The sequence below is a fragment of the Solea senegalensis genome, linkage group LG2, assembly GCF_019176455.1.
Source record: "Solea senegalensis isolate Sse05_10M linkage group LG2, IFAPA_SoseM_1, whole genome shotgun sequence".
NCBI classification, from domain to species: Eukaryota; Metazoa; Chordata; class Actinopteri; order Pleuronectiformes; family Soleidae; genus Solea; species Solea senegalensis.
Genome location: NC_058022.1, coordinates 17,054,686 through 17,070,809, shown reverse-complemented (window position 1 = coordinate 17,070,809; position 16,124 = coordinate 17,054,686). Strand labels below are relative to the sequence as shown.

The window sequence follows — 16,124 nt, the reverse complement described above, 5'->3', positions numbered from 1 at the left end:
CCCTCCCCCTCTCCAGACCAGAGGCCAGCCCACTTACTCCATCTAAGGGTTACAGTAACACCCAAAGTCTCACTTGCATTCACCCCCCCTTGTTCTTTGAAATCACATCACTGAGCTGGTGTGAAAACACAAGTAGGCGGGTGCAAAACACAAAAATGGGAGGTGCCAGAACTCACCTCATATGGTGTACACACCCTGAAGAGATTGTACTCAACCAGACACACTTTGTTTTCAAGACGACACATGAGAGACACAAACAGGAGACAAAGACAACTGTCAGACAAGGGAGACACAACAGAGGTTGGTTTGTCTGGAAACTTGGTGTTAAGACGTGAGCCTGAACCAGCTGTCACAGACAGAAATACACAACATGTAATGGAGCCTTAAAAATCTGATGAACAGATGTATTTGTGACTCCAAGATGCGCACACACACACACACACACACACACACACACACAGTGCAGTATAGTGTGAGGTGATGAATAGTTAATGAACACTGCTGCTGTTATTACGCTACATCTTGGCTAATAATCACCATGTTGACCTTGAACAAGGGAGGAAAAAAAACCTGGACATTGATACAAATCAAACAAAAAGACACACCTCCATACCTCCATCATCACCAACACCCACCTGCAGAAATTGACACATAGAAACACCTGGGGCAAGAGAAAAATCTAAACATCTACTTGTCTGTCAATCTCTGGTCTACAGTGAAACAAAGGACTGAGAGGTAGAGGTTTAAAAAAAAAAAGTCAGCACTGAACGACCACACAAAGATGTGCTAGAGGAAGACACACACACCCACAAAGAAAAAAACAATTATCTTCTTTCCGTCACATCTTATCGCTTTTAATCTGGATTTTAATTAGATCTTCTGCAACCCCATCTGTATCAACCCATTACATTCTGAATTTCCTGGTTGGATTCCTAACCTTAATCTACTTAGCATGTTTTTGAGCAGTAAGACATTGTTCAACTGTCAACATAAACTGTAGGTTATCAAGTAAATGTTTGCATTTTTAAAAAAATTCTAATATACCACAAAGAGTAGAAAACAATAGCCTTCTTTTGTTTTAGTGTGTGGATGAGTTGTCTATATCCTGCAGGTCTTCTTGCATTCAAATTGCCCCTCTAGTTAAAAATAAAGTATCTTGAATTGGCTTGAATTGATTTTCAATATAGTTTCCTGAACAATGGACATCATGGAAGCAAAGGCATTACTGGAAGGGAGAGTCAGAGGCTCAATTAGTACTGACGCTGACATTACTTGTGGGGAGTTAAGCATAGTCTACTATATAGTTATTTTAAAATATTTTATGCAAAATAAAAGCACGGGGCAGGTGTGCACAGAGGACAGTCAAAGCCAAAAGCATTATCAATATAAAAGAAAGTACAATAAAATAACAATTAACAGTCATTAACTATGACAATTAACTATAACATGTAACGTAAAAGTTAATCAAAACAGTAACCCACTATTAAATAAATTGATATAATGATTTTGTGGAAAATAATTAAAGATAAACATAGCTGCAGCTCTAAATGGAGTAGAATAATGAAAAAAAACATGACAAAATGATAGCAAAAAGAATAGCATGTCATGTTCTTCCAGTTACAGACACAGCACAAACCAATGTCGTAACGTTTAATAAGAAAGCCCACTGTAATTGTACTGGCCTTGTAATTGTTGTAATGCATTCCCCTTGCGGCCCTTCAAAGAAGAGAAACAGTTTGGCTAACTTGCTTTTAGCATCCAGCTAGCATCTCACGAGCACCCAACAATCATCGAATTAGCATCTGCGTAGTTGTACCTTTGCAATGACGTACTTCGGTGATTTCTTGTCAGCATCATTCCCATTCAGTCATGTCATGGCATCCACGAGCTTGTAGATTTCCAACCGATATTCTCTCACGCGCGCGCGCGCGCACACACGCACACACACACACACACACACACGGGACCCTCATAGACGCTTACTCTAGCTCCTTACCCTAACCTTAACCTAAACCCAATTCCAACCCGGAACCTAAAACCAGGCCTTAACCCCACAAAAGACCTTCGTTAAAGATGTGAGGACCAGCCAAACCGAATTTGGTCCTCACAAAGCGATAAATACAAGAAAATGCACAAACACACACTCATTCTGACAATCTGACACTTAATTAAAGATATCTTATAAGGACAGTGTAGATATCTTCAAATGAGGATAATTAAAGATGACTAGTTATAATGACAATGTAGATAGCTGAAAATCTCTAATTAGACGTATCTGCAAATCAATTACACATATCTGCAACTTAAATGTAGATAATGACAAACCCCCATGCACACGAATGGCAAAAGTGATGTCATTTTGACATGTAAAAACTGAAAATATAAATATCTGCAACTGCAGTTTTGACTGGTAAAGAATGATGTTGCAGATATTGTGAATAAACTGTCCAGCGATTAAATATTAAAACGGCTTGCCAAGCGTCTTTGTTTCGTCTGTTTTTGTTTCTGTTATTATAATGGCTATGGAAGGCATTATGATATTATAATATCATAATGCCTTCCATAGCCTCTTACCGTAGCCTCAACCATATCAAATTAATACTTAAACCCAAATGTTACAGCTTATATATACTTATAATATAATATATACTTATATTATATAGCTGATATAGTGCGATAGTCCATCACAGGGCCACATATAGACACACAACCATTCACTCACACATTCACACTTATACAGTCAATTTGAGTGGCCATTTTACCAAATCCCATTTGTATACACACACATATATATATGTACAGTATGTGTAAATACACCACCAGAATTGACATGAATTGACCAATCAAAGTAAAACATTTAATTTTGTTTCATAAACTACTAAGTTCGACTGCCCCATTATTTGCAGCAAAACGCTTCATTCTCTCTGACTTCATTATGTGACAGTGTTATCAGTTTTTCTAACTAACTCCATGTTTTTTTTGTTTTTTGTTTTTTTAAATACTGCAGTGATGTACACATAAAGGTGAGCACACATAAAGGTGAGTATAAGAGGGTTGGCAGAGCTCCATTTGAACTAAACTCAGTAAAGAGGTGGAAAATACAGAGTGAAAAGTAGAGCGAAAAGGAGGTGGGGGTTCAGGGACGAGTGCTTATTAAAGCTCCAAAGTGAGCTCCATCAGGGGCATGACATTACCAGAAGATTCACTCAGACGCACATGCACAGAATACACAGAGTGAACCTGTGATCCAAAGCCAAAGCACAGTATGTTCTGAGATGTCACTTTAACCAGACATTATCTCTCACTTCAGGACTCCTGTCAGAGAAATGAACAGACAGTAAGACAAGTCCTTTATTGCTCCTTTCTCCGTTGTGTCTCTGACATTCCCATTCACCTTGAATCATCTCTTTCCCTTCACTATGTGTTGCACCGGCATCAAGTCATCCATGCAGTGTGTCAGCTTTAGCCTCATACACGCTGCTTGTTGCCTCACTTTTTCACCCATGCGCCCCATGCCCACTGTTGCACACAATAATCTGACAGGGATTCACAGAAAATGATACATGGTGGTAAAGTGGGAGCATACGTATCATAGCAATGTCAGAGTGGGGGCATCATGCCTCATTAAACACTGATCTAATATGATTAAGGATGATGTCTGAAATCAAGCACATGAGCACAGTCAGATGTTATATTTCATCGAAGAATGAATTCACCCTACGACATCTCAGACCGATCAAAGCAGTGTTTTTAAAGGGAATACATAAGCGCTCAGGCAGATCCTTGACATGGCTCTGCAGCTCATGCTCGGCACTCATGTGTTGCACTGTAGCAGCAAGCAAGAGAATGTGTGAGGTGAGCAATTTTGTGGATTTGTTACCTTTTTTTGCCATAAACACTGACCTTGTCAGAGCCAATAGAGTGTATGAGACCAAAACCTGGTCCTAATGTTGCAAAACCAATCATTTTTGAGGAAGTTTAGGAAAGACAAGGGTGCACTAAGCGCCGCTCAGCAAGCAGTAAAAACTGTTTGACAACAGAAGAAGTAGTCGCTATACAATAGTCACTGAGGCGGTGGCCATTGATAGCTCTGGAAGCAAAAACAAAGTCTGCAAGGCCGCCAGTCACATGCCATTGGCAGCAAGCCTGCATTAGTATGAGGAAGTCTTCTATAGAAAGATTAGGTCATGTGGGGGTACAGCCTCTTGCTCCCGTGACAGAGAATATCATAAAGCACTTGGTCAACCTTTGTATGCACCTGTCTACGACTGAATCCCCGCAGTCTGCTCTGCTTTCATGGTATATTGGTTTGGATTTAATCTTAGTCTGCTGGAAGGCTTCCACCGTTGTTACTGCTGCTGCTGCTGCTGCCAGCAATGTCTCCCACCACCTGTTATCGGCCTTAGCTGCTGTTTGACTTCACCAACTGTCCCGTCCCCCTGAGAATCAATGAAAAGACCAGTATGGGATTACATCCTCATCCCATGATCATTCTTCAATTTATGCTGACACCTGGGATTCTCTGTAGGAATAGGGGAAATCCTACTAGGACATAAGTCCTATAATTAAATTGTACAAATGTTATTTTGTGGAATTTGAGTCTGTCCTAATAAGCTCGTACTTCCAGCCATGAAAGATTGTAGAAGATGAGAAGATAAGATTTAAACAAATTACCCCAAGACAAATGAGCTGTTATTGTTATTCAATAATATTGATTTTTGTCTCTTTAAAGGTTTGGGGCGCGTAATACAACTTGAACAAGGCTGTAAGAAGCCTTTTGTTTACCCTAACCCTAAACCAGACAACCATATATTTCTCAAGGGATGTCAGAGGAGTCAGAAGTGGTTAAGTCTGAAGATAAATCTGGATGTGTGGCATCACCAGACCTCAGTAATCCTCTCCGCATGATGCCAACAATATGAATCTTTATTTGCAGTCACTAGCGCAGCAAATCAAAGACCACACTTTTGGAGGTTGGTTTGTAATTTGAGTGGAGTTAGTACTATTTTGTATGACACAAAAGCAGAATAGATTGAAATAAAAGTATTGGTATAGGTTGGAATGTTAATATAGAAATAACCCTTAGGAAATGACCATCAGTAAAGTGAGTTACCATACACCTTCAAACACAATGCCATTGGTCTCTGTTTAACTATATTTACTCCTGCACATGTTCAATCAAAAGTGACCAATATCTGTTTTAAGTCTACATGTACTACAAATCCGTGGTTATAAATAACATACATTGGAGTGGATTACAATTTGCCCTAATCAGATTTAAAAGTGAGATAAATCTATGGCTTCCTCAGATGAACAGTAACCCCTTTAATCCCAGACAACCCCACTTCAGTCTGCCCAGTCAGCTGTCTGACACAGGCTCATGACATGCATCCATCTATGTATATATGGTGCTGGGGTGTCAGAGGAGCTGGAAAGGAAATCCTGTAAATATTCCGACCGGACAGTTCCATCTAAGAGCACGTTTGTGAATAATATGCGGCCATGACTTTGACAACCACAGGTCACGCCCACACACACCTCTTTAATCATTCATAAAAGGTTTCATTTAAATGTTGTGAAAGCTTCATGGCTTCAGCATCATAAACACAGCCAGGGGTCTGCATTACATGAGTAAAAGAGTGCGGGCGGGGGGTGTAATCCTTGCACACCTCTGGAGTTCTGACAGTCGCAAATCCATCAAAAACCTCTCTTGCACGAAGAGTCCCGCCCCTCCCCATGCTCCCTTTCGTCATCCTCCTTTCTTGCTCATAAATCAACCCATAATTATAAGGGAGGACGGTGACTAAGTCCTGGGACCATGTGGCTCGACAACTGCTGACCACAGAACAGGAGACTGGGCGCGTCTTGACACAGGCTGACGGACTAGTTTCTTGCCAGCGCAGTGGGCACAGTCATACGAAGCCATAAAAAGAAAAGCACGGCAGAAGAAACAAAAGAGACAGGAACGCATCTGCCGGAAAATGGCATTGTGGTGGAGATAATCTTTTTCAGTTTGAAGAGCGCGTGATACTTCCATACAATGCTGCCAGACTCAGGCCCACAATCTGTCTGTGGACAGGAGGGTGTACACACACACACATATGCTCACTGGAGGCTTGCCCCATAACTGCTACTAAGCCCTAATACTTAACCTAACTTTAACCTAAAGATAACCTGACTCTCACCCTTAAAACATATCCTTACCTTACAATTTAATCATCTATGTGGCAGGAAGTTGCTTATTGCCTACATGAAGTGTCTGTGTAAACATGTTTAGCTCCCTGCAACAATCCCACATACACACAGAGTGGCGTGTGTGTGTACACACACTTGTGCCCATCTGAATGAGCCCATCTGTGAGCTCCTACACAACAAAAGCAGAGTTTTGTGTGGTGACAGTGCCAGAGATACGTGGCTACATTCTGTCACATCAGGTTCAGAGAGTAAAAGCTGTTCTTCTTCTGCTCCTATTTATTTGAGACATAGACAGGTGCTATAATGCACATCACAAAAGCAACGCAGCATTTGGATGGAAGCTGCCCAAGGTTTTCCTGAGAATGGTCCGATTCCCAACTGACACAGCGCCCCAAAGGCTTTTTTGGAGGGCTGCATGTTTGCATGTGCGGCGAACGAGCCAACAAACTTGGTTCCCTTTCTTTCCACACTGCCAGCCAGCACACATGCAACATCTCAGGGCAAACAGCATGCAAGAAGGAAACAAGGGAAAGAGACAAAAGGCAGCCCACAGGCAACAAACAAAGATGATACCATGGAAAAAATAAATAAAGAGACAAGGACACAAATTCATGAAAAGGATGAAGATTTCAGAATTGAAGAGGGAAGAAATTGCTTGTTATGGGCTGTCATGTCTTCAGTGATTGGGACTCTAACTAAAAACTACAGAGAAAACTCAGACAAACAGAAGACAAGCGGCACCTCACCTCACGGCAACATTCCCCCGTTGTTCTTGGTGCTTTCTTTATCTTTGTGGTGTAAGAAATAAAATCCAGAGATGATCTGGTCTCAGCTGCAGAGATGTGAGAAGACTTCCAGAAAACACGAGGGAGGAAATCAACTCCCAGCTCCCACTACATCTACACCCATAGGCTAAAATCCACCACTGACATCCCATCAGAGAGGGAGAGCGGGGTGGGGTGGTGGGGGAGTGTGCCAATTTGGCTGAATAAAGGGGTAGTTGAAAGGGAGAGAGAGCAAGAGTCAGCGAGAGAGAAAGGAGAAGGTTGAGATTTAAGAGTTTGTCAGTGAGTGTGTGAAGACATAGAAAGACTGGGAGTTTAAATCTTTAATTACAACTGCTTATCACTGGCTCTTAAGCAGCTGGTTGGAGTGAGTGACACAGGACTCCACACACACACACACACACACACACACACACACACACACACACTCCCTCTCTCTCTGTTGTGCTTGTTTGGTGTGTGTGCCCGCTGTATTAGGGGGAGGAGAATGAAGCCAATCAGACAATGGACAAAAAGTGAAACCCGACAGTGACAACAGGAGGACAAACAAAGCAGCTTGCAGCAGATGTGCTGAGCATGAGGATAACTCCTCCCTACGACACGCCGTCTCTCTCTCTGTCTTCCTCTCTTCTCCTCCTCTCATCTCCTTAACTTCTTCCTTCACTTCATCTCTGTCTGGGATGTTTTCCTCGATTCCTCATCGGCGTGACAGAGTCGTAGTTGATTTATGAACACATACGTACAAACGCGTGGTGGGGGATGGCTGATGATATAGTTATATACGTTCATACAGCATAACTGCTCATATCTGTCTTGTGCCAACATGTGGGTGACAGCCTTAGTCATCATGTGTTTATGTTGTCTGTACATTTAAATTTTGTGACCATAATATCTCAGGAATATCATGGTTATTTTCAGAGTCGTTATAAAGGTCGTCTTGGACTTGGGGATCAATAGATTCGACTTTGTTCGTCAAAGTTTAAAGATCAAGGTCACTGATTCACAAAACCTTTTTTTTTGTGCGTATCTGACTCTTGGACTCGTAGATCAATTGACTTGATGTTGGAAGTCAAATACCAGTACCAGGAACATTGGCAGGCATTCAGATGGACTTTAAGGATGTCAACGTGACCTTGACCTAATGAGTGTGAAATCTTTGAAATGCCGCCAAACGTTAATTTGGACTCGAGGATTACAAGTGATGATATATCCAAAGGTCAGCTTCACTGCACTTTTATGAAGTTCTGAAAAATGGACCACAATTAAACTCTGGAACAGAAGGGATCATTGTCATTGTGGGCATGGCTCTCATCGTGTAACTTGTGGCGCACAAACATTTACTCTAGTTAGTGTATAAAGGTCAAGGTCACATCCACCATTTCAATCTCGCCTTGATTGCAGACAGAGGCAGAGCCGTATGAATTATAGATATCTTGTGTTCCAACACATCCTATGTAGTCAGAGAAGAGAGACTAAACCCGTCCAGGCCAGTCAGGTTTTTGAGATCAAAACCCACTTGTGTCTCCTCAGTCTGAATTGATTAAAAATCAAAAAAAAAAGAAAAAGCATGGCGCGTGCAAAAACACGGTGTTTAGAGTTTAGAGCGATGGACGGCACGAGTCAGGTTGTTGATAAACCAAATCCTCACTTAAAAGAGAAATCCGTGCAGTGCTGCTGCCAGTACAGTTGGAGGCCTCTGGATCAGCCTGATTACTTTGGGCTGACTGCAGCAGATCAAAGTAATCCCTAAATTCCTGTATGTACACGGCGCAACTTTGTAGCTCACTCGCGCATGCGAGCGTCGGACACTTTGTTAGTATTTAGTGTACACTGTACGTCGGTGCATGCATGTGTATATGAAGGCGTGTGCATGGGCAAGGGTATATATGCCTGTCTCGATGCAGAAACTGAGCATGCTGGATTTTACAATCAGAATTCAGGGTTCACCTTTAGTCCCCGTCATCAGTCAGACCTGTCCCAAAGCTCACAAAAAGGGAAACAGATAAGAGGGAGGAAAACGACATGCATGAATGGAGGCTCCCAGCCACGCAGGAGTACTTGTATGTACATCAAATGGGACTCCAGCAGTAGCTATGGGTGTGTGGAAAATGTGTAGTAGCTCAAGTATTTTGAAATGATATAGTTTGAATACAAATATAAGTTGACATATTAAGGCGGCTGCAACTATTAAAGGCAGCTCCAGGTTGCAGATAAATGGTTAATACATCCAGCAAGATTTAAATGGAACGCTGTGCTACAGCTCCAAACGATGACCATAAATACTGACCATTCAGGACAGCATTACAACAATAGTATATTTTGATACTATGAAACTGTGTATTGTCCATTTCTGCAAAAAGCCTTCACATATAAAGGTTTGTGAGATATACATGGTGATGCATAATGTGTCTGGGCCTTTAATAATGTGGCACTGTTTACTGGCAACATGTGTGAGTGTGTGAACTATAAACAGTGTCACTATGTATACGCAGCAGGTCTCATTTCCCAATTCGCCGGTCAGAAGCTGGGTTCTCTTTTGAGAGCGGAGCCCATAATGACATCAGCTTCCGCCAACACACCAGCCATCACTATGGCACCACACAAAGACATTTCTGACCCAGAGAGTGAGAGAGAGCGAGGGGGAGCATCATGCTTCACATTTATAGGAGAGATCTTTGCTCTGCTCTCCTCTTCTCTTATGCCCGCCTCCTCCTCCTCCTCCTTCCTCCTCTGCTCTTGATTTGTGTGTGTACAGCCGCCCGCTCTGTTTACCACATCATCAAACGGCTTCTCTCACTTCCATGGCTCGAGCACCCAGGTCCTGGCCTACTCCTCTTATGTCTTTAAGCCTCACTCTTCTCTTCCGCTCACTCTTCCACTAATAGCCACTACTATCCATTAAGTCCATTTGAAATCTTTCTTTCCCAGAATTCTATTTCAGACTTTATTCCCCCCTCCCCCTCTTTTGGTCAAATGGAACCATGAGTCCAAAGGCAAAATGCCTAGTGGAGTGACCACCCACTGGGCTTTGTCTAACTCCTTGCCCTTACAGACAGAAGGTCTGTGTGTGTGGAGTGACACAGACAGGACAGGGCATGACAGGTGGTGGGAAATTCCAGTGCAAATGTATTTAACATCAAAATGAAAGTTCAAATCAAACTAAAAACTTTTTTTGGAAAGTCCAATTCACCTTAGACAGACAAGAGACTATAACAAAATTCCAATTGTATATTCTATGTATATTAATGAATCACTTCACTGGGGAAGGATTTTCCTGGGGAATTTTGCCTGAATTTTTAAAAAAATTTTTTTTACCAGTTTTAATTTTCAGTCTCCAATTCATCACCTGTAAGTTTTTCTGTGTCTGCTTAAGTCAAAAATATTCAGTCCCTTAAAAACCTTAAAGAAAATGGCCCAGACATTAAGCACACCATTTCCCCAACAGCATATTAACGGATTTATGTGTTCCCATATAGGATTTACTTGTGTCATTAAAATGATATACATTATTTATGTAAAGCAGTGGTCACCAACGTGGTGCCCGCGGGCACATGGTAGCCCGCGAGCAGCCAACGAGGTGCCTGCGGGCTCATTTCACTTCACCTCACTTGTATGTATCCATATGATCACTGAGTAAAATGTCCTTGATATTGTTTATAAAAACTGTGATAATCATTAGGAGTAAGCACTGGAATTAATGTGTATGCAATTGAATGCATAATATTCATCATTTAAATGGTAAACTGCATAAAATGTTAATATGGTAGCCCTCCATATTATTCTCTAACCTTCAGGTAACTCTCGGTCTCAAAAAGGTTGGTGACCCCTGATGTAAAGCATATTAGGAAAATGAGACCTCAATACCACACTAATTACAGTGTTTAATTTTTGTGATGACAAATTCATTCCTATTTGGTTTTCCTGTTCAGGTACATGGATGGATGGATTTGTTTTTAAACTGTATTTATTTTTAACCCATTAACTGCTTATGTAGCAGGTATTTATGAAATATCAGTTCACATGATGTAATATCATCATTATCATTTGATTCCATCAAAAAAAAGATCGGCTATATCATATGCAAACATGTCAACCGTATACTATTAGCTCTACCTGCTCAGTCTTTACTGGACTGTCTCTTTGCTGCTTTTTGTCCTCTAGTGGTCATTACGGGAACAGCAACCCTCACCCACACTCCAGATGATGTCATCGCTAGAGCAAGACTGTCACTTTTAAGAATATGAACATTTTAAACATACATAAAAGTAAAATTAAACTCTAGCAAGAGACATTCAGATTGTAACCAGAATGTACATGCGTGGAACAATTAGAGAAGAAAGAAAGAAAGAAAGAAAGAAATATTATTTCCAGTGGTGTGGTAATGTGGCTGCTATTAAAAGACAATTGATCAGTGCATAAAGGGTACTTTATTATGGCACAACTTTTCAATAGTTGTCTTGCTGAGTGTTAAAAACAGAGCTATAAGGTGCATCTTGAGTATATGTATGCAAAGACTATGTTGTCAACTCCTTGTCCACAAGCAAGGAGTCACACAGGGAGTACAGAAAACTCTACTTCCTGCATCTGTCCGTCCAGCATCCTGACACAGAACTGTTCCTTGTTGCCCACTCTCCTCCCCATTTGGCACCTGTTCCCCAAGACAACAGCGTCCCATGCGTTCAAAGGGAGGTGACACACATTTTAAGCCAATTTGACGGCACCCAGAAAGGTGGCTTCTCCATCCAGGGACACATTGGCTGTGGGACGGGGGATCAGAATCTCCAAGTGGTCGCCAACCTCCAGTTTCACAATACCTGAGGCACATGCAAGCATCAGAACTCAAACTGGCCCCCACACACACACACACATGGCTTGAGAACAAAAGAAAAGGTGACTATGAGCTCACCTCCTGTGTAGCAGGTGTTGAAAGGGTAGTCAGGATTCATGTTCTGGACACAGCGGAACAGGATCACATACTGAGGCTCGTCACCCACCACATTCCTCTTCCTCCGGATCACCACGTGTCCCATTGCAAAAATTTTGTCCATGTAATAGACCTGTGCAAACCAGACATGGTGAGTTGATTCTATGAGTTTTGTCATAGGCATAAACTGTCAGGGAGTGGTAGATCATTTATTATGCATGCATCATTTGCATTTACTATCCAAGGTCCGATAACAAATTCATGCTGAGACGGAGTACACACTTTCTTGCACAAAATGGAAACTTACCCCTCCTATGTGAACTCTGGTGATTGGCAGACAGAGCAGCAGCACCTCCCTGTGGTACAATGATACAATGACAACAAACAGCCCTTACCTGACTGTACACAAAGAAGAAGCCCTCCTCTTTAACCAGGATGCTGTCACCGTCTGCCTCCATGGCAGAGCCCCTCCTCAGTCCAGTCTGCCACGGGATACCTGTGTGCGGCTCCAAGTCAAATTCTGATCAGAAATAATAATGATAATAATAATATAAAAAGAATATAAGGATACTGAAGAAGAAACAAAAAAAACAAAAAACTGTCAAAGCACCAGAAGCTACACATCGTACATGGCTGCCGTGATTTAGTTGATGCACATTACTTTGTGAAATTTGTTTTGAGTATATGATGTATACTGTACCTTTTGCGAAGGTTGTCCTGTCATCGTCCGCCAACAGCTGTAGACAAGGCTGAAAAACTGACGAGGCATAAGATCAATTTAGACCACTTACACATTTTGACATTTACACCATCAGTCGCTCTAAAACAAATGATAAACATGGAACTGGAACAGGAAATGTGCAATGACTGCATGCGCCGAAGACCTTCAGTATCTTAAATATTTAAAATGAAGCTGGACACATGCTTAATATTTTTCTCTTTCTGCAGGTGAACCAAAAATATTGTGACCAATCCAAACTTTGTCTTACCTCGTGTCTCTGTTGCAGCCACCATTCTCTTCCTTCTCATGTGGGAGGAACCATACGGAGCCTCAGGTTGATGTAGGATTTCTTGGCTGCTACTCCTTATATTCTCAGGCTTGTAGGAACACAAACAGAAATGAGAAACACAAGTCAAATATAGTTTCTTGCGTGTCTTCACAACTGCGAGGAGTTGGTGCGCTGCTATGCCCCCGAGAACAATTGCCTCCCACCTGCGCTCCACGCTTGACCTCTTGACCCTCTTGTCTCTTACGAAGGACCTCTGATTTGAGTTCCTCTACCTCAGCTCTGAGAGCCATCAGCTGGTACAGGGACAAGGCTGAAAGAGAGGACGATGTGACGGCAGCCAGCATCAGGAGGGAAACGGGCCACGACAGACTCCCTTTACGCGTCCTCTGTCCAGCCCCGGACTTCACACCTGTCAAAACTGCCATCGAAAGGATCATTTAGTCTCTCAGCAGCTCACACTGGGAGCATGACTGGTCTCAGAGTTGAAATATGAGACTATTTCCTCTGACAAGACTTCTTGGTCAATGAATAATGGATCTTTGTCGGTTATCAAACTTTCTCTAGCTTTGCCTTAATTCCTTTCTTAAAGCTCCACTGACTCTTGCTTTAATCTTCCTGTGCCTGGTTCCACTTCAGTCTGAGTGACTACGCAGAACATACTGAGTGTATTTATATAAAAAAAAAAGCTTCCCCTCCAGTCTTCCGTTAGGCTAACCACACTTTTTGCTTCCTGTCTGACCAGTAACCTTCTAAATGATAAAACGCATCCCAGCTTCTCCGCATTATAAAAGGTTAACTGCGACCAAGTGGACACAGGATGGTAAGGGAGGGAAAACAAGTAACTAGAAGCTCCAACAAACAGTGAAAGAATTGAGGAAGTGCAAAAATGACTCAGTGGTGAACAAACATTTCTCAGAATACAAGAAGTCAAACCTAAAACGTTAACATTTTTTAATTAAAAAAAAAAAAGACAAGACAAACACATTTAATGTATCAATTTATTGCATGTTACAGTACAGAAAATAGAAAGTGAAAATGTGTGCATACAAAAGAAGTCAACATTGTTCTTGAAATAGAAAAGAAATGACTGAAAAATGGGAAATCACTCAAACTGACTGCTTCGTACTAAAGATAAAGATGAGTCAATCAGATGCCTAAATCCTCAGGTATCCCATTCATGTTTCCTTAAGGTGAAATTACTGCAAGTCATGGTAGATGTACACAAACACCATTCAGGTTCACAACAAACATTTGCCAAGACTCAAAATATTCACATTGCAGCTTGTAAATTTCAAATGATGCCAACAATTTCAAAAGCATTCACTCCACTCTATTCACAGTTGCGTGGACATGGAAATATGGTCGTTCCATAGTTTATTCCTGCAGCCACTGTCCGATTATTTTCTCTATTAACAAAATGTAAAGACATTCAAATTTTGTCCATTTCTTTTCAACAACAGGACACTGAACCATACACTTGGTCAGTGTCGGAACTCTTAGGATTCTTTTAATGACAGCCACCAAATAGGAAAAATAATTCTTTTTTTTTTTTTTTATGAATGAAGAAATGGCACTATTGAGTCAAGAGTCAAGTGTGAAAAGCATGTGAAATGAAATGTGTATATTCACATGATTAAAAACAGACTGCCACACAGTGGCGCACACGGGTAGCACTGTTGCCTCACAGCAAGAAGATTGTTGGTCACGTCCCTGCTTTCTGCGTGGAGTTTGCATGTTCTCCCAATGGTTGTTCCTGGCCCTGCAATGGACAGGCGACCTGTCCAGAATGAACCCCGCCTTCCGCCCCATGTCAGCTGGGATTGGCACCAGCAGTCCGACAGCCCTCATGTGGAGGATAAAGTAGTAGACAATGGATGGATGTAATCAGACTGCACAATATGCACTCAGGATGCGCAGTGGGATAATATTCTTTAAAATAATATTTAAATTAGCTTATGACTTTCAAACAAATACAAAATAAAAAAGTCTGACTCTAGCCAGCATTGGTGATGGTAAACTATACTGTTTTTTTTGTGATCACACTGACAAAGTGTTTTGGTGTCGTCAAATTTTGCTTAGCACACTGTTTAAGAAAACAGTATCACATATGGCTGAGGAGATAAGTTAGGTGTATTTGAATGGCTTTGATACCAGCGCAGTGCAGGGTGCCTTCATGTGGAAAGCAGGAACAGATCATTGTTTTTTTTAAATCATCCAGTTCTGCTCCATCCCCTGGAAGACATGCTGCAGAGGTGAACGAACTCATTTAAAGCCCCTGCCCCCAAGTGAGTAAAGCCATTTAGCATTGGGTGAGAAAATAAGAGAGAAATAATTACAATGATTTAAAAAAAAACAACACAATTGTTCTTAAGACAGATTCAGACTGTCTTATTGCAATATTGAAACTGATTTTTTTTTTTGTAAATATGTGGGAAGAGTACATGAATACAGTCATTGTGTCTGTACTGACTGAAAAGACATTAGCTTAAGTTAGTATGAGGCATCTTTCAAATGTGTTATTTCATACACTTATCTTACTTGGGTTTCCCTTTCACTTTTGTTGTCCTGTAGTAGAACAACAGTAACATTTGAGACTTGGAGACTCCACAATGGAAAATTCCCTTCCTTAGTATGACTCAGAATGTATTCACTTCTGCTCAACATTGGAATTTTTATTTAGTTATTTTGGCATGAAATTAGTCATTGGGAAGTATTTACTCTTTCGGTGTACATAAATACAAGTATAATGGTGCTGTATTAGATTGGGGGGGGAAACCTGTACGAAGCCTTACATAACAACCTACACTCCGAGCACACTCTCCAGTTCTCCCACAGCAACTTGAGCCTATTTAAGATTAAGTAGTATGCCAGTTGCGTTTTAAGAGGGTGCAGTGACAAAACATATCTTTGAGACTGAATCGGAAGCAGTCTGACTGGAAATGAGATCCGACTTATTTTTAAAAACAGAAGCATGTCACTCAATGTTTTTATGCCCAACAAAAGGAATAATATAATAACCTTTTGCAAGGAACATATAAATATTAATTCCAATATGCCATAAAACCACTGCGTGTACTCCATATTAACGGGGGGAAAAAAATATTTGTATGCTTCACCAGGTATTGTTGTTACCTTTAAAACAACAATCTGAACAAAATGGTCAAAAAGTGCCACATATTAAAGATCTATGCGTTTACTGTATATACAGTA

At 41.2% G+C, this 16,124-nt stretch overlaps 1 protein-coding gene across 2 annotated transcripts; it reads right to left on the bottom strand.

Moving 5' to 3' along the window:
- Positions 1–11,388: 11,388 nt before the first annotated feature.
- LOC122761032 (tumor necrosis factor ligand superfamily member 13B-like) lies at positions 11,389–13,761 on the bottom strand. Of its 2 annotated transcripts, none has more exons than XM_044016264.1 (6): positions 13,118–13,761; positions 12,894–13,002; positions 12,605–12,661; positions 12,300–12,424; positions 11,887–12,037; positions 11,389–11,794 (listed from the first exon to the last, which is right to left on the bottom strand). In XM_044016264.1, the coding sequence occupies exons 1-6, from the start codon at positions 13,349–13,351 to the stop codon at positions 11,682–11,684; spliced, it is 789 nt and encodes a 262-aa protein (XP_043872199.1). In that variant the 5' UTR covers positions 13,352–13,761; the 3' UTR covers positions 11,389–11,681. The 2 variants fall into 2 exon arrangements, with proteins under 2 accessions (XP_043872199.1, XP_043872204.1); XM_044016269.1 differs by having other exon boundaries at positions 12,300–12,400.
- Between the last annotated feature and the right edge of the window lie 2,363 nt (positions 13,762–16,124).

Coding starts and splice junctions, on each gene's coding strand:
- LOC122761032 (XM_044016264.1), bottom strand. CDS start 13,351: ATGATCCTTTCGATGGCAGTTTTGACAGGTGTGAAGTCCGGGGCTGGA. Junction 13,003..13,117: donor AGGTCAAGCGTGGAGCGCAG/GTGGGAGGCAAT, acceptor TGTTCCTACAAG/CCTGAGAATATAAGGAGTAG. Junction 11,795..11,886: donor CAACACCTGCTACACAGGAG/GTGAGCTCATAG, acceptor CATGTGCCTCAG/GTATTGTGAAACTGGAGGTT.